The 27,651-nt window shown below is 43.1% G+C and overlaps 1 protein-coding gene across 1 annotated transcript in view; it reads left to right on the top strand.

Moving 5' to 3' along the window:
• The window catches only part of CASQ2 (calsequestrin 2), a 68,582-nt gene that overhangs the window by 18,414 nt on the left and 22,517 nt on the right, over nt 1-27,651 (top strand). Inside the window, exons 2-6 of the mRNA XM_007169339.2 lie at nt 9,280-9,364; nt 12,365-12,465; nt 13,936-14,047; nt 20,758-20,831; nt 26,979-27,109. Coding sequence (XP_007169401.1) covers nt 9,280-9,364; nt 12,365-12,465; nt 13,936-14,047; nt 20,758-20,831; nt 26,979-27,109 — 503 coding nt within the window. The remainder of the gene's footprint in view (nt 1-9,279; nt 9,365-12,364; nt 12,466-13,935; nt 14,048-20,757; nt 20,832-26,978; nt 27,110-27,651) is intronic.

Genomic DNA, 27,651 nt, shown 5'->3' with positions numbered 1-27,651 from the left:
TTATAGGGAACAAACATTCATAAGCACTTGCATACATGTTACTCCTGCAAGAATTAGATCTCATATTTTCAGATTAGAAAATTGAAATCAGAGAAGTTGTGACCCGCCCAGAGTCTCATACCTGATAAGTGGCAGAGCCAGGATTCGGGCCCAGGTCCCTGTGAGGCCCAGATGAAAGGAATGTAATGTAATGGATGAAAGCTTGGGCCCTGGAGCCAGAGTGTCAGGGTTGGAATCCCAGCTGTGTCACTTAAATGCTGTGTGGCTCTGGGCAAGTTGGTTAACCTCTCTGTGCCTCTATTTCCTCATCTCAAACTTCTACTTCATGTGGGTTTTGTGAAGATTCGATAAGATAATTCATGTAAGGTGTTGGAGCAGTATCTGGCATATAGCAAGCACTCAATAGATGCTCTTTTTATTGTTGTTGTTATACTGCTTCTCAATGTGGTGGAGTGGAAAGAACACATAGCAATGACCTTTGGGTCTTTTCCTCGTCCTTGACCAAGGTGATAGTCCAAAAGTGCCAATAAAAACAATCAACAGCCTCCCTTTCCCTCAAGGCTCTTTTAGAAGGCCCCCAGTCCAGCCCCAAGAGGCCCCAATGTTCACTTGAATCTCATAAAATAGCTGTTCCATTCCCTTGCCTGCCTCTTGCATGGACACATCATGTGCCAACCCCCCAGCTATACATAGCCCAGGCCTCATCTGAGGGCGGTGGAAAGTGACAGATTACCGGAGATAAACGTCAGCTCTCCGGTTTCAGGGGAGGACACGAACAGTAGTTGAATTGCTTGACGTGTGGCCAGATGGTATCAGGGACAGTGGGTGAAAAGAGCCGTTTGGCTCTTGGCTTACATGGAAAGAGCAGGGTTGCAGCCAGGGTATTTTTAATGACTGGCCTGAGGGACATTCACTTGGAGCAAAGATCTGTGACATTCTCCCCCAAATTTCTCAGCCCTTGATTTTTTTCAGATTCTTGACCCTGCAGAAAGTAACCCCCCTCAGCTCCCTTTAATAAGTAAACACTCCCTTGTCTCTGCTACCGCACGCCTCCCCAGCTTCCTCTGACCATGAAGCAAATCAGTCTTTCTCCTCCAGGAAGACCATTCTTGGGAAGTGGTACAAATGTATCTTTCTTCCTGTCCGTCCCTGGTTTAGGACTGAGATGTCCCACAAAGGGACTGGACTTGGAGGGACACAGATAGACAGAGAGGGCATCTTGCATGCCCTGTCCTCTGAGGCCAAAGGGAACGTGTCCCCTGGCACTGCTGTGTTAGTATCCCCTTCCCTTCGTGGTAAACTTTTTGACCAAGTGATCCACACCTGCTCTAATGTGTCCTTGCCACCCACTCATCGGCCACACTCTCACTGCTTTGGCTTCTGTCCCAGCTCCTCGCTAAAGGTCACCCATGTCTTACCATCCTGAAAGGAGAGACCTCACAGTGGTCCCATCTCTGTGACTCCCCACAACATTTGATCTGACCACCTGCTCGTTCTCAAGCTTCTCATGACTTTGGAGTCAAGAGACTGTGTTCCTTGGCCTCCTACTTCTCCCACAGACCTCTCGGCCTCCACACAGCCTCCTTTTCTCACCTCCTACAAGGCGGCCAGTCCTGGACCCTGTGGTTTTCTCGTACACTCTCCTCACTCCTTCACCCCTCACTTGCACAGTGCCTTCAGGACCTCTCCCCCAAGCTCCAGGTTGGCACCTCCAGCTCTTGGCTGGATTTCCGTGGCCATGAACTCATTACATCTAAATCCAAGCTGAGAAGCTGGCTCGTGGTTCTGGCATGCCCTCCTGACATCTCTGTTTGCCCTTCACTCCGTTCCCTGGCTGGAGACCCTGGAATCATCTTGCCTCCTCTTCTCCTTGGTTCCCCCCAGCTTCTCCAAGGTCATGAAATAGTTACCAGGTCTGAATGATTCTCAACCTCCAACATTACCTCACAAGTTACTTCATGTGCTGCCTTAGCTGGAGACCAGTCTTCTTCCACTCAGTCTCCCAACTGGTCACCTTCGCTTCTACTCTCCTTTCTATCTGTCTGGTCTACGCCCTTAGATCAACCCTCCCCGAACTCAAATTAGCCATATTGTTCTTCTACTCAAACATCTCCCAAATTGGAACTGCTAGTCCTAATATTCCAAGTCCTACATGCTCTTTTTCTAACAAACATGCCTTAAACACACTACTCCTTTCAGCTCCCCTGAGAAGCCCTCTGATCAAGGACAGAAGCCTCTTCTCTTACACTCACACTGTGCATTTGCCCCTCCAAACCTTCACCTATTTCTGCCGCTTTTTCTTCCTTGGATGTCTTTGCTGCTCTCCTCTGCCTATCCAGACACTCCTCCTCTTTCAAGGTCTAGCTGGTCTCCCCTCTTTCTTCCATTCATTTATTTAATAAACTAATATTTTTTGAGCTCTCCTCTGCTCAGGTACTGTACTGGGTGCTGGAGATGGTATATGGAGAAAAGCAAACAAGGACATGGAGCTTACAGGCTCGCATGTGGATAGTTGATAGACAAATGATCGTATAAGTGAACGTGTACTTACAAACTGAGAAAGGGCTGTGAAGGCAAAGCACAGGGCACTATGGACAAGTGTAGAAAGGGCACCCAATTCAGACTGGGAGTCAGGAAATGCCTTTTGAGCAACTGACATTTATGTGCAGGCTTCAAGGAGAAATAGGAGTTGGCAAAGAGTGGAGGGAAAGATCTTTTAGAAAGAGGGAAGGGCATGCACAGAAGCGGAGCATGTAGAGTGTCTTTGTGTGAATACAACCAGGCATCCCTGTGGGCAGCTGCGGCCCATGTCTTGGCCTAGGACATGGGAGCTGAACGAGGTGATCCTGTGCAAAGACCTCCCGATTCAGGAAAGAACTTGCTGTTTTGAGGAGCCGAAGATGAGCGCATTAAGTAAGAGGCAGAGTGGCTCCAAATGAGGCTGGAGAGGCAGGCAGGCCAAACCGTGCAGTGCCTCGTTGGCTATGTTAGGGATTTTGGATTTCATCTTGAGTGCATGGAAGTTAAATCTATACTCCTTATCATAGCTTATGAAGCTCCGTATGATTTGACCTCCCTGCCCACGAGCTCTCTTGCTCTGACTCCATAGCCCTTATTTTCTGTCCTAGTCCTTTAACACTTATCAGCTAATTTTTCATTAGCTTCCTCCCTAATGAAGTCACAAGGTCCTTGACTCTGGAATGTGTCTTACAGTTTTGTTTAGTATGGACCCTTGATTACAGTAGGCCCTCAATTAATAATTATTGTTCTTTTTCCATCCCAATACGTTAGGCTTTGATATTTCTGAATTAGTACAAGGTTCAGAAGCCTATCCAGCTGTCATAATAGTAAGAAGAAAATATAACATTTATTAAGCATTTACTGCATGCCAAAAACTGTGTCAAGAACTTTACACATTATCTCATTTAATCTTCTTCAAAACAGCCTTATGAAATAGATATTGGTATTGTCCATACTTTACAGCAGAGTGACAGCACTTATGACCAAGTCAGGAATCCAGGTCTCTGATGCCAAGCTGTGTACTCTTAACCACTAGGATATACTATTCCTGGGTCATTTATTCATTTAAAGCTGAGATCTATTTCTACCACATCATTACAGAGGTAACAATGGTACAATAAATACCTATACAATGCAAAATTTAAAAAGAGAAAGGACAGGGGGCTTCCCTGGTGGCGCAGTGGTTGAGAATCCGCCTGCCAATGCAGGGGACACGGGTTGGAGCCCTGGTCCGGGAAGATCCCACATGCTGAGGAGCAACTAAGCCCGTGCGCCACAACTACTGAGCCTGCACTCTAGAGCCCACGAGCCACAACTACTGAGCCTGCATGCCTAAAGACTGTGCTCCACAACAAGAGAAGCCACCACAATGAGAAGCCCGTGAGCCGCAGCAAAGAGTAGTCCCTGCTCACCACAACTAGAGAAAGCCCACGCACAGCAACGAAGACCCAATGCAGCCAAAAAATAATAAATAAATAAAATAAATAAATTTATTTAAAAAATAGAGAAAGGACATACTATGAATATCCACATTTTTACTACTGAGTTATGCATATTATTTAATATAACTTTTTTTTATATAAAGTTATTTTTGTACTCAAAAGAATCAGCAATGGTGAAAGCAAATCCTAATGTTCTTGGAAAGAATGAGCACTGCTCCAATGCCCAGCGGCTGCATGTACCAACTGATGAGACAACTCCATTCTCTAGGATAGACAAGAGGCAAGACCATCCGAGAAGTAAACAACCAACCAACCAACCAACCAACCAACCAAACAGACAAAACCAGCAGGGGAAAGATTATAAGTCAATAGGAGAAAACTGGAGTCCAATCTGAAAAGAGTATTCCAGTTTTCTGGGAATTTAGGAAACATATTGACTCTATCTTTTCTCCTCCTCATGGTTGTAAATTTTAATCACTGTAATTGGTGACAATTTCCTCTTCGCCCTTTGGCTCAAAAGTCTCTTAAACTTTTGAAGTACTTGGCCCAGTCCATTCATTCATCCAAAGTATGCTGAGTGTCTCTAAGGGACTATATGAGATACAAAAGAAGCACAAAATGGGCTTTTTCTCCTTAGGGAGGAAAGATGCACAATACAGAACCCTAATGATTGCAAAATAAGTGCCAGAGTGCTGTGTCCCTGTAATGGGCTATTGGGATTCACAAAAAGGAGACTGGAGTCAGAGATGAGTCTGGAGCTGGGCTTTGCAGCCAAGGCCAGGCTGGCAGCAACCGGAGAGAGCCCAGTGGGATTGTGGTGCAAGAGAATGGAGAATGGAAACTATGAGCTGGAAATCTAGGACCAGAGCAAAGCTGGAGATGAAGCCAAGTGGGAGAGGCAGACAGTGTCTGGCCCGCGCCATCAGCCCAGCAGGGGTTCTTGGTCCTGGAGAGAATGGTCACGTTAGGAGTCAGCCCAGAAGTTCCCAGTCTTTCGCCACAGCCCTTCTCCCCCATCCATCTCACTGCTCTCTCTTGGGTGGCTGCCAGCCCTGGCCACCCTTGGCCTAGGCCCAAGAAGGGTGCTTGCTGGGGCTGATGGAAGTGATGACAGAGCTCAAGTGGGCAGGCTTTGGGCCTAATCGCGGTGGGAGGCGAGAGTGACAGGACACCGCAGGGATTGTGTGTAAGGGTACCAAGGAGAAGGTAGGCAGGTCTCAGCTAGCACAGGTTCCTGGCCCATCTGTGACTGCCAGCTCTGTCTATCCGTCCGTGCCTAGGACAATAATTGGCTGTGCTTAAAAAGAAAAGCAGAAAAACAGAACTGAGTTTGCCTGAGCTAGCACCTTCCTCTCATATATCTTCAAATGTCACATATAAATATCAATAAGATAATGAGAAGGGCATGCTTTACAAGCCTAGGAAAGGCACACATTGGCATCTACCTAAGAAACCAATAAAATGTGGTGATGTATGTCTAGGAGAGGTCAGAGTTAAATTCTCTGTTTAATTCTCAGAGTTAATCTCTAATATTCTTACTATTATTAATATTTCTCTCCTACGCTTAACATGAAGTGGCCAACAGGGCTAAGCATGGCCCATGGGTCACAGTTGGAAAATATTATGTCACAGCACTTTTGGATGAACTGACAAGCATTTATAGCAGTGTTTTCCAGAGTGTGGTACAGGATCTGCTGCGTCAGAATCATGGGGCTTTGTAGTGTGGTTTGTGAAAATGTAGATACTTGAGCTCCACCCCAGCTCTATTCTCTACTTTCTGGTGCTGAAGCCCAGGAAGCCCCATTTTAACCAGTGCTCCAGGGGATTCTTATGCACACAGAAGTTTAAGAACCACTGTTAGAGGCTCACACTTTAGGAGTTGGGAAACTTACTAATATCACAAAGCCATCAGGTCTCATCATCATTAATTTTTAATGATAGAAAGGGAACATTTAAGTTAATGTTTTGATAGCACTAAATAGGACAGAGTGGCTTACACTGAAAACCAGAAAACTCATTCAAAAATAACCTTGTCTTGGGCTTCCCTGGTGGCGCAGTGGTTGAGAATCTGCCTGCCAATGCAGGGGACACGGGTTCGAGCCCTGGTCTGGGAAGATCCCACATGCCACAGAGCAACTGGGCCCGTGAGCCACAGCTACTGAGCCTGCACGTCTGGAGCCTGTGCTCTGCAATGGGAGAGGCCGCGACAGAGAGGCCCGCGCACTGCGATGAAGAGTGGCCCCCGCTCGCCGCAACTGGAGAAAGCCCTCGCACAGAAACGAAGACCCAACACAGCCAAAAATAAATAAATAAATAAATTTATTTAAAAAAATAAAAATAAAAAAATAACCTTGTCTAATGAATTGAATGCAATAGACTAAAGCCAAGTGACTTTGCAGAAAGACAGACCTGTTTAAGCATTACAGGGACGCTCAGGATGAGTCATAATATAAACACTGATGATTTCTTTCATCCTAAGCCTTTCCTAGTCTCAGCCAAAACCTAAGAAAGAAGAGAAAACCGCCTGAAGAAAGAGGACAGGGAGCATATGAGAAGGTCAAGGAGGGAAGAATGAAGAGGCAAAGAAAACCCTCAGAGAAGTTACAGCAGGAGATGGCCCTTTCAACAAATGGTGCTGGAACAGTTGGACATCCATTGGTTAGAAGCACACCACACACAGCCCTCAAAGTAGATCATGGACTTAAATGTAAAATTAAAACTCTAAAACTTTTAGGGAGTTCCCTGGCAGGCTAGTGGTTAGGACTCGGCACTTTCACTGCCGTGGCCCAGGTTCAATCCCTGGTCAGGGAACTAAGATCCTGAAAGCCACGGGAAACAAAACAAAACAAACAAACAAACAAAAAAATAACTCTAAAACTTTTAGGAAAAAATTGGAAAAAAATTTCAGGATACGGGATTAGGCAAAGAGTTCTTAGACTTGGGCTTCCCTGGTGGCACAGTGGTTGAGAATCTGCCTGCTAATGCAGGGGACACGGATTCGGGCCCTGGTCTGGGAGGATCCCACATGCCGTGGAGCAACTAGGCCCGTGAGCCACAATTACTGAGCCTGCGCGTCTGGAGCCTGTGCTCCGCAAAAAGAGAGGCCGCGATAGTGAGAGGCCCGCGCACCGCAAGGAAGAGTGGCCCCTGCTTGCCGCAACTACAGGAAGCCCTCGCACAGAAACAAAGACCCAACACAGCCAAATAAATAAATAAATAAATAAATAAATAAATAATAATTTAAAAAGGTGCTAATAATTTAAAAAAAAAAAAAAGTTCTTAGACTTAACACCAAAAGCACAATCCATAAATGGAAAAACTGATAAATATGACTTCATCAAAATTAAAAACTTTTGTTCTGTGAAAGACCCTATTAGGAGGATGAAAAGATAAGCTACAGAGTCGGAGAAAATATTTGTAAACCACATATCCAACAAAGGACTAATATTTAAAGAGCTCTCAAAACTCAACTATCAAAAAATAATCTATTTGGAAAATAGACAAGAGACGTGAGCAGGTATTTCATGGAAGAGAGCATACTGATGGCAAATAAGTTCATCATCATTAGCCATTAGGGAAATGCATTAAAACTGTAATGAGATATCACCACACATCTATTAGAACGGCTAAAATAAAAATTAGTGACAACACCAAATGTTGGTAAGGATGCAGAAAAACTGGATCTCTCATCACTACATTGCTGTTGGGAATGTAAAGTGGTACAGCCACTCAGGAAAACAATCAGCAGTTTCTTTAAAAACTATGCAATTATGATACAACCCAGCAATTTCACTCCTGAGTATTTATCGTAAAGAAATTAATACTAACCTTCACACAAAAACCTGTACATGAAAAAAAAAAACCTGTACATGAATGTTTATAGCAGCTTTATTCATAATAACCAAAAACTTGAAACAGCCCAGATGTCCTCCAATGGGTGAATAATTGAAGAAACTGTGGTACCTCTGTACCACGGAAATACTGCTCAGTAATACAAAAGAATGATCTATTAATATACACAAGAATCTGGATGAATCTCCAGAGAAATATGATGAGTAAAAAAAGACAAACCCAAAAGGTTACATATTATATGATTCAACTTATATAACATTCTTGAAATGAAAAGAAATGGGGAACAGATTAGTGGTTGCCAAAGGTGAGGGAAGAGATGAAGGTGTGGTTGCCAAGGGTTAGGGAAGGGATGAAGCGGGAAGCAAGTGGATGTGACTATAAAAGGACAACATGAGGGTTCCTCTTGGTTTTGGAAATGTTCTGTGTCTTTACTATATAAATGCCAATAGCCAGTTTCGATATTGTATTATAGTTTTCCAAGATGTTACTTTGGGGCAAACTGGGTAAAATGTACGAGGGATCTCTCCGTATTATTTCTTACAACTGCATGTTAATCTACAATTATTATTTTTTATATTGTAAATAAAGAAATGTAATATTAGTATTACACGATCTTTTTGGTAGCTTCTCCACTCTATTCTATTTTAAGCTTCCATTCAGCCAGATGGCAGGAATTAGATCTCAGGCAACTGAGGGTCTCCCTACTTCCTTATATCTAAGTTTCAGGGAGCTTAACACGATGCCAGTCTTGTGCTTGGTGTCATCATCTAGGCTGGTGTCCACCCAGAGTAGTTTACAGCCATCTGTCCACCTGACACTGCTGCATCCTCTTCACCTTCGGGGCTATACTTCCACCCAGGTACTCTGATAGTTCTTCCCCGCAACTGGAAGCAGGAAAACTTCAGAGGCTGCCTCAGGTCTTTTTACCAGATACACTCAATGGGCATTCTTACTCCTCAAGCCCACGGGGTGGAGGGACTTGAGGATTATCTTGGGTACTGGGGTCACAGGTCTCCTTTGTCCTAAGGTCCCTCAGCCTATCTGGCGTCTCTTGTGACCCCACCGAACCCAAGGTTCGTTTGGTAGCTGCGATGGGCTCCAGGCCCCATGTTAGGTATCTGTGGGTATCTAGTACTCTTTGCTTCCTTTCTTATCCTGCTCTCTCCCAATTCAAATTTTATCTACCCTGAGGGCAGAGAAGGGTGTGCGACAAGGTCTTCCAAATCTTATATCTTAGATCTGGTCCTCACACTTTTCTCTCCTTTGTTCTCAGAATTCTACTGAATCATCCTTCCCCTGAGGGCATAAGCATAGAATCCCTACGTTGCTGCTTGAACTGGTCACAGAGTAACAGGAAGTATGGAGGAAAATCCTCTTGTCAACATATCAAAATAGTATCCCGTGGTATTTTCTACAGTCTTTCCGATCTTGATTCACTTGCTCCCCTACTTGTCTCTCCCTTCAGCTTGTGGCCCAAGTCCTGGAACATAAAGATATAGGCTTTGTGATGGTGGATGCCAAGAAAGAAGCCAAGCTTGCCAAGAAACTGGGTAAGTGGGATTTTCTTTGAGATATATCATGAAGAAACAAATGTGTCTTGCAAAAAAAAAATAGTCATTTTTTCTTGCATGATAACTAGACTGTTTTAAAATAAATTTAAAATGATCCTGCATACCTTAGTCTTGGCTTGGGGAAGAGTCTCACAAAAGTAAATACAGGCCTGAATTAAATAATTTCACATTAGTCATCTAATATATCTTTGTACCAGTACAAGGAAGAAGGTTTCTTCCTGGAGAAATGGACATTAAAGATTCAAACCTTTATTTCCAGCTTCTAGAGCATGTTAAAAGGCTAGCTTCTCGATGGCAGGTGGGAAGTATAAATTAGGAATTTGGAAGTAACATATACACACTACTATATATAAAATAGATAAACAGCAAGGACCTACTGTATAGCACAGGGAACTATACTCAATATTCTGTAATAACCTATATGCGAAAAGAATCTAAAAAAAACAAATATATATGTATGTATAACTGAATCACTTTGCTGTACATATGAAACTAACACAACATTGTAAATCAAATATACGTCAATTAAAAAAGAAAAAGGCTAACCTCTCTATCTCACTGACATGGTGATCTCTTTGAGGGAGATCAAATCTCTTTTTCCATCACCTATTATTTCCTGACCTCTTGGCTGAAGCAGCCAACAAAGAATGTCATTAATAGTAGTGACTCTAGGGTCCCAGTGGTTTCTAAATTTAAGTCCAAAGCCCAGCTGGGCATTGTCACCAAGGATGAAAGGGAGGATTTAGATGAGGTATGGTTAAGCAAGCGACTGCACAGTGCAAGTTGTAATCTCTTGTGTCAATATGTCATGGTTAAGTGCGAGTGCGCTTTAAGATTCTTACACCTCTAATCCCAAGGAGAGAGAATATAGGTTACTCCACTGGGTTGCAAACACCCCCAGACATATATTGCCCATTTCACTTTTTCTGCATGACCAGTGAAGGATGGCTATTAAAAGAGAGCAGGAGGTTATAAAACAGGACCTTTGAAGAAAGGTTAATTGGATTTGGAGTAGTAAGCACAGGATAAAAAAGATTAGTGGTGGTTCAGTAAATACCTTCAGGCACACGAAAGTGCATTATCTTAGAGAATTTCAAACAACTGTTTTCTATTTTATTTTCAAGAACAGCTTTTTTAAAGAAAGATTTAAATTGTAAGAGACAATATTTAGGTTAGCTACAAGGAAGAACTCATGACTATAAAATGATAATGAATTATTAAGAATGCCTGGGGTATCTCTTTCCCTGGAGACAAATTAAGAAGTTTTTTCCCCTTGAGCAGGGGAGCAAAGCATGTTCAACTCTTTCCCTAGTCAAAAGCAAGTTGATGAGTTCTGTCCAGCGCCTCTTGATACCCTAGTCTTCTCCCTTCCCACTGTTTTAATGAGAAGTTGACTTTGGGAGAATTTCCAGTAAATTTAGTTAGAGGAAAACGCTGGTGTTCCAGAAATCTAAAGATTTAGGGAGGACAAGCTGGGTAAATATTCATAAGAAGGGACTGATGGATATCCTCCCCATGGAGAATGTGATGGGGGTATAAATGTCTACATGAACCTTTAAATGTCTAAATGAACCTCTAAATGAAATGGGGCGGGTTCTTTCTGACTATTCAATCCTCGGAGTTTACAGGACAGTTGTATTTTGTGAACCCGCTCCTTGATCTCCATCCCCGTTTCCATGTGCCTGAGTTTGGTCTCGGGACTGGGGCAACAACCTCCTAACTGGTTTCACTCAGAGAAAAATCTAACAGCAGGACACTGGCTGAGGTTCCCCATGGCACCCTTTGTGATCAGTCATTGCCTGCTTCAGGGATACCTGGCCCATTGCTCCTTTAGATTGACAAACGGTGCTCCATGGTGTGCCAGGGGTTCTTCAGAAGTGCCCTGGGACACGGCGGGCAGTGGGCCAGCCTCCCTTTCCTAGAGGTTCTACAGAAGAGTTCATCTGGAGAAGGCATCCTTCAGCTAATCCGAGAGTTTGAAAACAATTAATCTAAGGAATTAAGGATGCCATGCAGTTGGACTTAAGGCCAGCCTCAGCTATTTAGCATTCCTGGGGGGAAATACAGTTCTCCAGCAAGCATTTGTGAAAGTACACAGCATTACGCTGAGAGTGATGGAGGGTAGGAAAGAAGATGCAGAACCTGCCCTTGCAGCATTATCAGCAGACTGGGAAAAGATGTGCAGAATTCAGCTACAATAGAAAAGCAAGCTGTTCATTCTGGCTGCAAACATTTATGGGGAGCCCAGTGTGTCCAGACTCCATTCAAGGCGCTGGGATCCCAAGAGGACAGCAGCCCTACCCTTATAGAGGGCTCGCTGTTATAGTGAATACCTCTAAATGGAGCTGAGAGCAGATCCATAATGGCAAGGGAGATTGGAGCAGCCTTCTCTGGAAAAATGGGTCGTAAGCTGAGACCTAAAGGAGTTGACCAAGATGGGCAAGGGGTGGTGGTGGTGAAAGTCACTCTAGGCCCAAGGAGAACATCTGTGCAGAGAATCACACGCTGTGATTTTTCCTTCATGTCCCCTTTCACAGCAGCTCTTGGGCAAAAAGCTAAGGGAGTTGCACAGGGATGAGGAGCGCCGTTCTCAAGGGAGCACGGGTCCACCCAAGGGAGGATGTAAAGGCTAGGGCTGGCACTAGGTTGTGGAAGGGCTTGAATGCCAGGCTAAAAAGCCAGGTGGGCAGTGGGCATGAAAACTTTTTGATAAGGAGAATGGGGTCAGCAATACTTTTGGAAAATTAAAGCAGTGGTGGAGTGGAGATTAGATTTTCAATTCTTGACTATTTCATTTTGAGTTTCCACCCTGGGAGCCCTTCAGAGGTGTGTCTGCAAGGGAACTGATCCTAGGGTTCATGCTAGTTCCACTGAGCCTGACCCCATGTCACCCAGGGACCCTGAGCCAGACCGTGGCCAATAGGATGGCTCTTCCTACATCGGAATGACTTTATTTGGGGAACTCTTTGTTTTTTTTAGGTTTTGATGAAGAAGGAAGTCTGTATGTTCTGAAGGGTGATCGCACAATTGAGTTTGATGGCGAGTTTGCAGCTGATGTCTTGGTGGAGTTTCTCTTGGACGTAAGCATTTATGCACAGTGGCCCTGTATGGCGCTGTTTGGGTTCAAATACAGGGGGAAGTAAAACCCCAAAGTAAGAACAGAGAAGGTGGATAATCTGACCTGGTCTAAGAAAGATTTCTCAAGCTTCACGAAAAACTAAAGCGTGCCTATATCACGGCAATATCTACGTCTACTGGGAAGCTGGCCCTTCAATCACCTCAGAAACTGTTTTATTAGCGACCAGAGGGTCACAAATTGGGACTGTGTAGTAGTAAGATGTTAATTCTCTTAGCAATTATACACAAACATCCCCAGAATCCCCTTGGCTTTGTTCCAGGGCTTCTGAAGAAAAGTATAGGAGAGAGAGTTGGATAGTCCCTGGAAGACGGGGTAGGGAGAGAAGTAACAGTCTGCTGAGTGACCCCTCAGGCAGGATAAAAAGAGGCAGGGCTAATGAGCCACCCAATATCACACTCCCTCTCAGCCGTGGAGGTCCAACACCCTGGGGTCCATGTGCTCAGGCAAACAGAGGAACAAACATTATAAAAACATTTTTCCATAGATAAACTCACACTTTCAATAACAGCTGTGAAGTCAAGTTCTTTTGAACACAGGTGCCTGTGCAGATAAAGAACATCCATACTGGTGATTCCTTATCTACCAGCTAGAATACAGCGGCCTATTGCCTTTTCCCCACTGCCTCAGAAACCCAGAGAGAGGGTCGGAAGTAAGTTGAAGGTTACTTCCTACAAAAAAGTGCGCGTAGGCTCTGCTTGGCCCTCTGGCTAACCCATACCTATAAGCCCTCAAAAAAGCTGAGGGAGGCAACAGAACAACTGTGGGCCCAATGGCCCTGCTCTGGCTCTATCAACCAGGAGGGGGCTTTTAGATGCAAGTACCTTAAAGAATAAGCAGCGTCATTGACCCACACAAATGGAAGACCAGGGCGAGGGCAGATTTTAGGCTTGATCAATCAGGGCTGTAGCTCCATTTTTCTCTGTAAATCACAGATAATGCTCTTTTCGGTGTGTTGGCTTTGTCCTCAGGCTGACTGTTCTCAAGTTGGTTATAAGATAGCCAGAAGCAGGAGCTGATATATCACATTTCCTCATTCATATCCACTGAGAGGGGGGAAATATCCGGCCTCCCATTGCTCTCTTAAAAGGAAAGTAGAACTTTCCCCAGGTCTTCAGGCTTATCTACCCTGGAGATTCATTGGCCAGAATTGGGTCACATGCCATTCCTGAATCAATAACTGGCAAGAGAAATGGAGTTGCCCCCAGACCGATCAGCCTACCCCTTGAGGTAAGGTCAGTTCCTCTAAGGAAAGAACTGTGCTCACGGGGGAAGGTGGGATGGACATTGAGGCACCAGGACCTAGTCCACAACTTCCCCCCCAAGCACGCTGTACATGTTCCTGATTTCCCCTCTGGGGAGGGAAAAGTTCTCTTATTTGAAAGTCTTTTGTGTCATGTGTGTGGCATTCCAGCTCATTGAAGACCCAGTGGAGATCATCAACAGCAAACTGGAAGTCCAAGCCTTTGAGCGCATTGAGGACCATATCAAACTCATCGGCTTTTTCAAGAGTGAAGACTCAGAATGTAAGTTGTCTGTCAGCCCCAGCCTGTCACTCTAAAGGCTCTTTTCCCAACAAGGTGTGTTAGATTATCCAGAAGGAAGATGAGCCATTAGCACATCATGTGCTGGGTAGAATAGAGGGAGAATCTGCCTTGCACCCTATGGAATGGGACAAATGAGCAGAAATTATGCAAAACAGGCAGGGGAGCTGAAAGAACATTAAGGTTGGGCCTTGTTCGCTGACCTTGAAGGGGGCCGAGTATTTGACAGAAAAGAGAAAAGCCCTTCCTCCACCTTTTTCACCTGCCCACCAACCCGTGGGATTCTCTCCCCAGATGGGGCAGAGAGTGGGCTGTCTCTCTGACATCGGCAGCTCCTGTGGTCAGCAGTTGGAGAGCTTCTCAGTTACTTGGACAGCATTAGAGGAAAATCTGGGTAGGGATGGGCTTGGGAGCTACAGCACAATGTGGAAGACTGCTGACCAACCCCCCTGACCACCAAGGCTGCCTGCAAAGTCACAGCCATGCCCTTTGGTACACTCCCTTTGAAAGCTTTGTGGCCAGCTTTGGGGTGGGCAGAGGAACATATCAGACACCACCACAGCCCACACAGGGGTGATCAGCGTAGCGAGTGGGAGTCAGGAAGAGTCAGGAAGAGAAGGAACCAGGAAGGCCAACTACTTGAGGACATTTTTTTAAACTGCTTTGGCCACAAGGGCCCTATATGAGTTAAGGCTTTTTCTGGTGTCTGAGCCTTGGAGAGAGGGACAGTGTTAGAAGGAGCGGGCATAACTATGAAAGAGAATCTGGTAGCATTCGTACGTGTGGGAGGTGCAAATAAGGGCCGCTCGTGACTATTTCTGGAAACTCCAAAATATTTTGAAATTATTTGTAAAGCCGTTTCTGTACCCCATCGGCCAACTGGCATCCTTAGTCATCTCATCAACAACCGACCTATTTTCTCTCTCCCATGACCCAACTGTCTTCTCATTTGCTACATAAAAGCCTCTATTCACCCTCCTTAAGGGTGTGTTTGCGGGAAGGAGCCTAGCCAGGGAGTTTCAACCAAGTTCTTTAGGTGACTTTATTTCAATTTTCACATTCCTATATAGATGCTGACTCCTCCGGGGTGCTTCTCCTGACCCCTTCCACTTTCTCCCCTTCATTTCACTTCCCTCTATGTCCCTTAATCCTTTTCTGCCTTCCCCGACCCCCTCAATTGTGTCTATCCATTTCCATCCTTCTGTTTCTCTCTCTTCCTCCATTAAGCTCAGGATAGCATATAGGGAGGGAGACGAGGCCAAGATTGGGATAAGAAGTACATCTTCCAGGGAATTCCCTGGTGGTTCAGTGATTAGAAATCTGTGCTCTCACTGCCAAGGGCCAGGATTCGATCCCTGGTGGGGGAACTTAGATCCCACAGGTCGCGCGGTGTGGCAAAAAACAAAACAAAACAAAACACATCTTCCAGTTTCTACCTTCCCCCACCCTAAATGAATAACAATAATAGCTCCATTTAACTAACATATATCCTATGCCAGGGCCCATGCAAGGAGTTTTCTGTAGATGCCTTAGTTTCATTCTCACAACTAGCCTGTTAGGCAGTTACCATTATTATCAGCATTTTAATGATGAGGAAATGAAGGAACAGAAAGGTTGAGTGAACTCACCAAGTATCACACAGCTAGCAAATAAAGGGTGGAGCCAAGATTTACACCCCAGACATCTGACTTTAATGCTCATACACTGAGCCACTGGGCTGAACTTTTAAGACTTCACAGCTTTGTCGGGTCATGGCACACATGAAATGTGACCATGTTTGTAAGGCACATAGTGGTAAACTGGAAGAGATTTACTTGGGCTTAGCAAAAAAAAAAAATTTACCTTCTTAATATAATAATATACAAAATAATAGGAAAGATGTCTAATATTACATTGTATAAAACTACCAAGTAAAATATTTTTAGATTTTGAATGAAAATCTTGTGCTTGTTTCTAAGAATACGGTTTTTGATATTTGGTTTTATGCTTGAAATAGCAACATACAGTTCCTGATCAAGGTTTTAAATGATCTCTTCGAATTCTGGATAGTCACCCTTGACCAGAGACTTTGCGGGCACATGTGGATGGTGGCAAATGACAGGACAACATTCACTGCTTTTTCTTTGATTGATGAACCATCTTTTCTTGCCATTGAACAGAATTTAGATAACCTAATCTCTAAATTGTCCTTCAGGAATGTGAGCATTCTTTCCATTTAACAGCTATTACTTTCCTTTTTGATGACAAATGTAGTGTTAATATTTCTTATGATCATTTGAATAGATTTCAAATCCAACTGAGCTCTTTCATATTATATATTTCAAAACAATAATGAAGCATTTCCTTAGGAATATGCAATTATCGCTCTACTGGTCTTACACCTTTTTCTTAAGATTTAAATAATAAAATTACTAGTGAGCCATTTTAACCTCCTTTTTAAGGTTAAATTTTTGCTTTTAAATTGATAAACTTCGTCAGTACACTGTGTATTTCACACGGTCCTTGCAATTTTCAGTTAACTTCATTCAGGCTCTCAGCAAGGTCCGGCGTGTTTTGAAGCCAATAATTTATCCTTCGAAGAGTTTTTAACATAATTCAGTTTTTTCAATTCACCTCTTAGCTCATAAACTCTTAGTAAAATTCCCCTGGGACAGTTAGACTGCTTTAGTGTGAAACAGCAGAGACAGGTCTTCTGAACCCATTTCTTCACCTAGAGCTAAGAAGAGAAGGGGCTCTCAAGATTTGGATGTTATCGGGGTCACTTTTTTAGTAACAATCTTATATGTGGAATTCAGACCAATAGGTAAAGTTTATATAACAAAGAATTTCTGTGAATAAATACTGCTTGAATCTCAAGATTTTCAGAATGAACTTGACAACACAGTCTTTACACCTTCTTGTCATTACAGCCTCACCATCAGTTCTGAAGCCAAAGGCCTACAGTCCTCTTTGAGTCAATTAATTATGTCCAATTATTATTTTTGAAAGAAATATTTTTTAATTTACAAAGACAAACAATAATACATTATGAAAACTCCATCTAGAATTAGATTGGCTAATTGTTAATATTTACAGGCATTAGAAACAAAGAAAGAAGGAAAGTAGGAAGAAAGGATGGTAGGAAGGAAGGGATAAATTGAATAATTCAGAAAATTAAGAAAATCAGTTTTGTGCTCGTTAGGAATACCTAATACCAGATTTTGTTGATAATACTGATTACGATGATTACTAACCTAATAAACAGATAGCAATCATGCATTCCATTGGTGTTAGTAGAAAAATATGAACATTACAGTAAATTAAATCAAAAGAAAAAAACTAAATATTTTAGAGTCTCACAAACCAAAAAACTTCACTGATGATAAACAAACTTGGACTAAAGTAACAATCACACCGAGAAGATCCAGTGGGGAAGACAGGGGAGCAGCCTCTCTCTCGCTGTGATGCTTGCTAGTCTTAGGCACAAAATAATTGTTATTGAAACAGAACATTTATAGAGGAAGCTGTTGTTTTCAAATATAATATTAACTACCGTAAAATCTGAATGGCTGTAGAAAACATCTAGAAAGATTTATCACCAAAAAAATTTATGTCTATCAAGCTCCTTGTAACGTACCCGTGGCCATCACACACTGGCTGAAAGCATCAGGATGTTCTACTAGGTATCCCCGTCTCTCTGTCTATTTCTTCTTGCCTTTCAAAAGAGGCCAAGGTCAGTGAGTGGGGAAGCTAGGAGTGGATAAGGCACCCAGGAAAGCAGTTGTTGAGAGTCCTATATTTCTGCTGTAGTTTGAGGGTGATTGGTCAAGAAAGTTTAATGGCACAGAAGGCATTGGCTTTGCAAATGGTCCCAAGCTTTTCTATAGAGCAAGAACAGTGGAGAGACAGTGGAGGAACTGGAAGGATTTAAAACATAAGTAGACTGGAATAGGTCTTAGCAGAAAAGGATGTCTAAGAGATTTGGTACCAGATTAGAAAGGACCTGGAAGAACTGAGAGGCTACATCTTCCAGGGGGGTTGGGCATGAAAGTCCATCTCCAGCTTGAGCATGTAGCTATGGATGCTAGTGTTGAGCAAGCGTGACAAGAACTTCCTAGGGGAACTCAGCTGATGGTTAAGAATGCCAAACTGGGGGAAATGTGGCGCTAAAGGGTCAATACCCAGTATGGAAAACCCGGAGGGATGGGCAAGAAAGGTGAGAAAATGCTAAGACACGTCTGCAATAAGCTGGAGGTTGAAGGCTGGATATTCAGGAGCCCATTCCAGAGGGGAAAGAGGAAGTATCGTATAATATCACTTATATGTGGAATCTAGAAAAATGATACAGATGAACTTATTTGCAAATCAGAAATAGAGACACAGACATAGAGAACAGATGTATGGATACCAGGAGGGAAGTGGGGTGGTGGGATGAATTGGGAGATTGAGACTGACATATATACACTACTATGTATAAAACAGATAACTGACGAGAACCTACTGTATGGCACAGGGCACTCTATTCAGTGTTCTGTAGTGACCTAAATGGGAAGGAAATCCAAAAAAGAGGGGATATATGTATATGTATAACTGATTCACTTCGCTGTACAGCAGAAACTAACACAACATTGTAAAGCAACTATACTCCAATAAAAATTAATCAAAACAAAACAAAAACAAAAAACTAACAAACAAACAAAAAACAGGAAGCGAGGGCAGGAAATATCTAGGGAATCACATGAGATCAAATAGAGCAGAAGACTAGACCGGGTTTCCTGGAAGACAGCTGTTGTTTGGGCAAGGCTAAAGGCTCAACCACAGTTTGAAGCACCAACTTGGCAAATAACCTTTCTCTACCCTTCTTCATCGTAAAAGGGATGTAGATTGGCTCCTCAAGTGAAGAAGAGAGATCTCTGGACACAGATCAGGGCCATTCTTTCTATGAGGATAGGGGTTCATGGAGGTGGGGAGAGGTTCACCTGGAACAGGGGGTCTGGGAAGAGGGGACAGAGGATTCTGATGGAGCCCACTGCTGTCTTAGAGAGACGTAAATAACTTAGGTACGGCTATAACCACTCCACTTTCTATACTCTCCCACTTTCTCTCTGTTCATTCTCCAAATCTCTCATCCACCTTCTTCCCCTCCACCTAATCCTCTATCCCAACTCTCAGGTTTTATGATATATTTTCTGACGACCCAACTACTTTTATGAGGAATGAGTTTGTGTAAACGTGTATCAGTTTGTACAGCTGTTCTTGTAAATTTTTCAACCTCTGTCTTGCCTGTGCTTATTATGCTTTCCTCTATTCTAGCAGCTATCACTTGCATTGTGGTTCTTTAAGGGCCCATAACCCTCCTTGGCTGTGAGCCTTTGAGATCAGTGTCCTTGTCTTACTCATCTTGATGTCCCCTGAGTCAGCATGATTCTTGAAATGTTTTTCATTGAATATTAGAAAATTCTGCCTGCTCCTGGGATTCTAGCTAAAGCTTATGCCTCTGATGATGAAGGGATATGAAATTCCATGAAATGGAAAAAAAGGTAATCTTGTTAAGAATGAATCATAGTATCATTGACTCTCAGGATTATAGACTTTATGCAGAACAACCACCAACACCACCACCATTACCATCACCCTCACATATCAGACAGGAATACGAATGTCTTTACCAAACAATAACTGTCTAGGTGTAGTGAGGCACAGCATGGCCACGCTCATGTGGTCTCATGCTTATCTTGACCAGTTTAGATTCAAGTTTGGGGCCAGAATCAAGCAAGGGCTTGGTTAATTTTTTTTTTTTGTCTGCATCGGATCTTAATTGCGGCATGTGGGATCTTTGTTGTGGCACTTGGGCTCTTCGTTGTGGTGCACGGGCTTCTCTCTAGCTGTGGTGTGCAGGTTTTCTCTTCTCTAGTTGTGGCACGCAGGCTCCAGGGTGCATGGGCTCTGTAGTTGCGGTGTGTGGGTTCCAGAGTGCGTGGGATCTGTAGTTTGGGGCATGTGGTCTCTAGCTGAGGTGTGCGAGCTCAGTAGTTGTGGCGAGTGAGTTTAGTTGCCCTGCGTCATGTGGGATCTTAGTCCCCTGACCAGGGATTGAACCCATGTCCCCTACATTGCGAGGCGGAGTCTTTACCACTGGACCACCAGGGACGTCGCTGGGCTTGGTTAATTTTAAGTCATCTCTCAGGAGATCAGAATGGAAAAAGAAAACAAAAAGAGGGAAAGAAAAACTAGGAGTTACACAAAGAAGTACTCCTGTTAAGAAGTTTAAAATTCTTCTGTGATGACATTTTTGATTGAGTTGCTTTGCATACTAAGTGAGTTTTCTTCTTACCCAGTGCTCACTTATACAGCAGTACTCTTTAGAGGGCACACGTAACTAGCAGTGAGTTTGAGTGAAAAAATTTCTTTTGGTTTTTCTCTCCCTCGTCCTCTCTTCATTTCCTCTGTTTTCTCCTTTCTGTCACCAATTTCCTAAAACACATAAAAGTGTGTTAAAGAGTTCCTCTTTGGGGTGATAGAATGCCAGTCAGTCCAAATTCCTTGGGGTTTAAAATACTATCAAATAATTATCTATCTAAATAATGGCTACTAAATAACTATCCATTCAGAATTAATTGGTTTCCCACTTTCTCTGTGTTATTTAAAAAGAGAAATTTTTGATGCAGTGTGTATCTTGAAAATGTCTCTCCCTTTTATCTTCTTCCTCTTAGATTACAAGGCTTTTGAAGAGGCAGCTGAACATTTCCAGCCGTACATCAAATTTTTTGCTACTTTCGACAAAGGGGTAAGTACCTATGAAACCCCACTTTAACCGCTTTAAAGATTGAAATTCCCACCACTTTTCTTTTGGCCACATTAACCATCCTCTATCCATTAATACTTTCTCCAGAAGTGTTAGAAATATGGCAGTAAATATGGCAGTGAATAAGAGATGAGTATGAAGATGATTAATTCAGAAGCTATATAAGGGTATTTCTGAAAGCATCCAATAAAGAGAGATGAACCACTCTTTATCAACTTTAACACTAAGAATGGGAAGTGTGTGATCCCCGAGTGTGCCAAGACACTGGTCACTGCTTCCTTTTTGTTTAGGGCCATCCTCTGCCTTCCTGGGGTTGCATACTTCCCCCTCTACTGGGTTAGGATGTGGGATGGAGTGGGGAGGAGCACTGACCATGTGAAGCCCTGGTGCTTCAGAAAGTTACTTTCATCCTCAGGAGAAGCTATTGATGTACTTGTCTATAATTCAATGGATCTATATTTTCTGGATGTGGCAAGTTCTTTTTTAAGCCAAAGAACAGCAGAGATAGAGGGATCTTGAATCAATGGGTAATTTATTTGGGGTCTACTAAGGTTGGAGTACTCTACTCTGGCTCCAGTTACTACTAAAATGGCTACTTATTGAGTATTTTCTGTGTGTTGGGCACAATTTGATATATTGCATCTATACTATTTCTAAGCCTTTAAACAACTCCAAAACAACTCTGAAAAGTAAAATACCCTGTTTCTCAGATGAGAAAAGAGATTTAGAAAGGTTAAGTAGTATCCAAACTCTCCAACGAATTAGTAGTAGTGCTGAGATCACAGTTTAGGACAATCTTTACCTAAAACTCATGCCCTTTCTTCTGTACCACACCATTAAGTAGAAGACTCTGTATCTGCCCTTGAGATTCAGGGTGCACACCCACACACCCACATTCATACTCACATCTACACAACACACACAAAACACACATACACAACACCCATATAACCACACACAATACACACACTCACACAACATACAAGTGTAACACATACCTCCTCACACAATCACACTCACACCCACACATATATAACACTCCCAGTACACATACATTCAAACTTACATCCACACCCACTTACACATACTTACCCCAACTAAAGCCCTAAATCACAACATTTACTAGGACAAATAAATCTAGGACAAACTAAGTCCTGATCAAATTCAAATGGTAAAAGTTGAAAGTAAAAAAGGTAAAAGTTACTCCTACTGAGGAGTAAGGCATTGATGAACAGTTCTCATGGGCCTTGATACTATGAGGAGTTCAAGTTTTCTGTGAAAAACAAGAGGAAGCCTGTAGATGCTGGAGCAGGAAAGGAGTATGATGAAAAGAGATTGCATTAAACATATAGACATAACCACTTCTATGGATCTGACCCCAGTCTACAAGCCTATAATCCAGAAGAGAGCTCTATAATCTAAGTAATGTAATCTAAACTTGAAGAAAGTTTACCCTAATCGTTTGGATTAGAGTTGGGAGAGAGCTTGAACAAGAACATCAAAGGGAATAATAACTATCATTTATTAAGTACTTTTTATGTGTCAAGCTTTGTGCTAAGAGCTTTACATAGGTTTTCTCATTTAATCCTCTCAACACCCCTGTATAAGAGGGATTAGGATTCTCAGTCTACAGAAGCTGAAACCAAGGCACCAAGAGATGAAGTGATTTGTGATTTGCTCAGGGTCACATAGTGAGTAGGTCAGCCTGACTTCAGAGTCAACTGCTCTGTACTACTGCACTCCAGAGAAAGAACCACTACATGTCAAATGATTAGCTGCCACCTGGCACATAGTAAGCATTCAGTAAATGTTAGCCAGTACTGTTGTTAAGAAGAGGCAGTCATCTAAGCCCAGGAGGATGGAGGTTGGGAGGGGATATTAGTAGAGAAGGGGAGGTCCAGAGAAGCCTAAAGTAAATTCATCGCTGGCATTTGGTTATGATGGGCCAGGAGTGAATAAGGTGGCTCCTGGGTAAGAACTCATCTGAGGAAAGAGAGAGTCAGGCAGGCAAGTCAGGCCAAGCAAGAAAGCCTCAGTTCTTAGAAGGGTGGTCCAATGCTGAGTTCAGGGTAGTGTCTGTTTTTAGATGTGCTTCCCAGCCCAACCATATGGCTTCATATCTGTGGCCCATGAAGAAGGTGAGGTCAGGCTATAATTAAAAACTCAGAAGGCTCTTCACTAAAAACTCTGTAAGACATTGAGTCATAAGTGCCCTTGTTCATACAGCCTTGTGGGATTTTATAACATTTATAAAGAGAAAGATGCACCCTCTACCTCTATACAGAACACAGAAGGAAGAGCTGTGTCACTGAGCGGACCGGATCATGCCATTTGGGATTTGAGAACTTGCACTCATCAGTTGCGGAGTGGGGGAAATGGTGGGGTCCAGAAGGCATGGCTGCCCCCAGTCCAAGCCTCAGTGGTGTCCAGCAGGGGGTGCTAGAGCAGAAGAGGTGGGTGGAAGGACCTGGTTGTGAGACACATCCTAGGAAATCCCAGAGGGACCTGGGGAAGGGGAGGTGCTTTATAGACGTTTGAAGTCAGGAGAGGCGAGGGCTCGGGAAACCCTAATACAGTCCCAAAGATGAAAAACTAACTGGCAGAGGTTGAGATGACTAGAGGACCTGGCCACTGTCGAGATGAAGGAGAGAAAGACGAGAGAAGACACACAAATAACTTAAGATGGCAAGTCTCTGCTTCAAGACAGCAAAGATTGTAAAGCTACTGAAAACATTAGGAAATCTAGGAAGAAGAATCTATACATAGGAACATAAGATGGGGTGATGAGCTCTAATCTCTACAAACTGGGAAGACATTCAACTGGAAGGATCTTTCATTTATTGATTCATTCACTCACTTAGCAAGCATTTATTGAGTGCCTGTTATGTGCCAGGCGCTCTTCCAGATGCCAGGGACACAACATTGAGCAAAACAGATTCCTATCCTTGTAGAATTTAGAGTTTAGTATATGGGAGTGGTGGGGAAGGTCTGGGAAAGGAAAAGACGGGAAGACAGAAAGTAAGTAAACAAACCAATAAATATATTATATTAAATGTATTATATGAGTTGGAGAACTGTAAAGAGGATGAGATATCAGGGCCGCTGATGTAGATTTGGGAGTTTAGTAGTTTCCAACCAATGTCCATATTGGTATGCCCCAAGGAGCTTTTAAAAGCAAGGATTCTTGAGTCCCATCTTGGATTTTTCTAGCATTGCAACCAGGCCCAGAAATATGCATTTTTCTAAAAGCTCCCTGAGAGATTTTACCTGGCACACGGGTTTGGGACCAACACTGATCTATGGATCTTGATCCTACATCAAGCCACACAAGGGCCTAACCTCCCTGAAGCAAACGGAGCAAGAGTCAGAGGGCTAAGGATGGTGTCCACTCTATGGCACCTTACAGCCTGAAAAATGTCAGTTCTAATCATCTCATGCTATCTCCCACTGGCCTGTTCTTTTCTCGGAATGAACAGTGAGAAGCAAAATCAGTTTTTGAACCATATTGGGCCAAAAGAAGCTGTAATTCTCTAAACAAAGTTGATGGGCAAGACAGATGTTGAGAAGACCTACATTCATTGAGTTGGTTTCATCTGCAACAACCAAAATGGCTTGCTAACTTGTAGAAAAACATCTGTTATCAAAATTCATACACGTGCAAGTGTCAAAAAAATTGTACTTTGTAACCTTCTTGTCTTTGGCATACTCCATTCCAACTATTTTTTTTTAAAGTACAAAAGAATTCATTATATGGACCTCTTGAGTTTTTAATAGCAAAATCCATTCTTACCATCCATGAAACAGGTCTCCTCCCAGAACAGAACCTTGGATATAGTAGACCCCACTAAATAGTTATTGAAGGAATGAAAGAATCAATGCCTCAATCAATCAAATCTCCTTCAGTCTTTACCATCCAAGATACAATTAAAAGAATGGAAGAAAGGAATTCTCTGAGATTCAAAATGAGGAAATTCTATGGTAGTGAATGGGGATATAGTGAACAGGTCTCTGGAAAATTTTGCTCAGGGTTCCAAAGACTTAAACTTATGAACATCATAATCCAACTTTACATTCATGGTCTTAATACTACAGACCCTAACATACGCACACATATACACATGCACACTCACGTGCATAGGTGCGTCTCCACTGCTTACCTCAATGGAGGGTCTGATGAGCTCCTTTTCACCTTCAGGAAGCCTTCGTTCTAGCAGACTGTGCTAGGGATGAACTGATGAGAGCATGTTACAAGAGGAAGAAGGAAACCTCTCACTATGACATGTGCAGTGTCAAGGCAATACTTAAAGGGACATAAATTCCTTTCTGTACAGTGTCAAGGAGAAGGTAATTTTCAGATGAAAGGAAAGTTGGAATGGAGGCAAATTGTTAGTTGAGAACACTCTGCTTGACAAATTGCGTACTCAAATTGTGCCTCAGGTTCGTCATTTGTAAAATAAGTATAATAATAGTTCTTACCTCATACAGTCAAAGTGGGGATTCATAAAGTAATCAACTGAAAACACTTTGCAGCAGTGCCTGGCACATAGTAAGCCCTCCATATGTTTGCTATTATTAGTTTTTGCTCATCTGCTCACTTCCTACTTCATATAAGCAGAGTTTCCTGGTTCCTAAAATATGTAGCAAGTGAACTCAGAAAACCAGAATCCAATGTTATTTTCAAGCCCATTCTGTGATGGGCCCAGCTTTGTGAAGAACTGTGTGTAAACCCAAACAGTGGTTGTAGAGTTGCTCTTTCCTCCCTTCCTCCAACCACACTCCTCACCCCCACCCCACTGAAGATGGAAAAAAGTAAGAAAAAACCCCCACACCTTCTTGTCCTTTAAAACAGAATCAACATGACCATTAAATCTCTTTGACTGCGGCTCTTAACACAGCTTGTTTTCGTTAGCTCTGAGTAGGATGTTGGTATTTCTTTCCCTTAAGTCCTTAAGAAATGTCTTTTGGAATATAGTGACCTGGAATGAATAGCTATTGACGACAAAAGCCATAGGGATACCAGTGTGTGCTCAGAATGGACCTCCTTGTGTAATAGCTTATGTAACACCTAGTTCCTCCCCATCCCCAATTAGTCACGGCTGCCCTGGGCCTCCGCACTGTTGGTTACCACCACAGGGTGTCAACTCTTAGGCAATTCCTCTTTACTTTCAGGGGAACCACTGTTCATCCCTGTGCTTTCTTGGACCACAGCTTTGAACTAGAAAAGAATGGCATTTGGTTTTCTACAGAGTGTTGCACATTCCAGGCCTCTCAAATCATTTCACAAAAGGAGATGAGAGTTCAGCAGCTCTGCAGGCGAACACAGCAAGCATTCTGCCCTGACCAGACCGTGTGGCCACGTTAATGAAGAGCGCAGATGGCTCCCAGGCTACGGGCTGGCTCCCCATGCTTTTTATTTGGTACAGGGTGAGCAACTCATCCCAGCTTGCTGGGTACTATCCCAGTGTAAGCACTGAAAGTCTGAATCCTGGCAAACCTCTCCACTCTGGACAAACCAGGATAGTGGGTCACCTTCTGACAGGTAACTAACCAGGCAGTTCCCAGAGCCTGAGAAACCATAAAACAAGCCCAGGACTGAGAGACAACCCTTGGGCCAATGCTTCAACCAAAATAGCAATTAGGGTTTATGAGCTGATCGAGGACAGATTACTGGGTTGGCCTCTGATTCTGAGTACCTGTATGCTTTAAATGGTTTCTGTCAATTGCCTGTTCTATCAAAACTGATTCAATGAAATCCATACATCCCAGGACACTGAACATGATCTGTGGACATTTGCTTCCTCCTCTAGCCCTTGGCAAATATAGTAGAGTGATGGTGATGGTGGAATTAAATTTCCCACCTTTCATTCTGACTGCTCTCTGGCCCTGATTGGACCTCATTTGCCAGAGAAGTTTTTTTTCTATCTGTCCTTTGATCACAAAAGGAGATCGGTCCAGCCAGGTGGACCGATGAGTTAGGTGATGAGTTCCTATCATTTCAATGTTTAAGTTAAAACCATGCATACTCTTTCATGTCTTTTGCAGAGAACACACACACTTGTAGCTGGACAACCCATTGGTACTCTAGACTAGTGTTCAAGGAAACTATTGTCTTACTTCTAACTGTTACAGGTTGCAAAGAAATTGTCCTTGAAGATGAATGAGGTTGACTTCTATGAGCCATTTATGGACGAGCCCATTGCCATCCCTGACAAACCCTACACAGAAGAGGAGCTTGTGGAGTTTGTGAAGGAGCACCAAAGGTGTCCCAGATGGCATGCAGGGGTGGGGGCAGGGGGGATCCAGGGCCTGGGAGATGGAGAAAAGCCTCTCAGTCCTACCATTTCAGAGCCCCAAGGGCAACAACCTGGAGTTAGTAACCCAGCAGAACTGAACTCAGTAGTGTGGCTTTGTTGGTCATTGATCAGTGGCAGGGATGTCACTATATTTTCTGAATATGGGTCTACACTTGCAAACAAGGTTAGACCACCTCCCTGCAGTGAGGAAATCACCTCATACAGTAGGATGTAAGTAAATTCTACAATGATAATGATAGTGATTTAGTGACAGCCTCCTAAAGTACTATGCTAGGTGCTTTTGGAAACTATTTTACCTACTCTTCAACATTATGGGGTAATTATTATCATCCTAATTTTACAGATCAAGGAATTGGGCTCAGGGTAGTTGAGTAACTTAGTCAAGGATGAACATTTTATGCATAGAACTTCTGGGAGAGGAGTAGTTGATACCACCAGCTCTAGTATGGATCAGCAAGCTTTTTCTACAAAGGGCCAGATAATAAATA

The sequence above is a fragment of the Balaenoptera acutorostrata genome, chromosome 1, assembly GCF_949987535.1.
Source record: "Balaenoptera acutorostrata chromosome 1, mBalAcu1.1, whole genome shotgun sequence".
Lineage (NCBI taxonomy): Eukaryota > Metazoa > Chordata > Mammalia > Artiodactyla > Balaenopteridae > Balaenoptera > Balaenoptera acutorostrata.
Note: the sequence above shows the minus strand (reverse complement) of the source record. Positions and strands in the feature narration are given on the sequence as shown.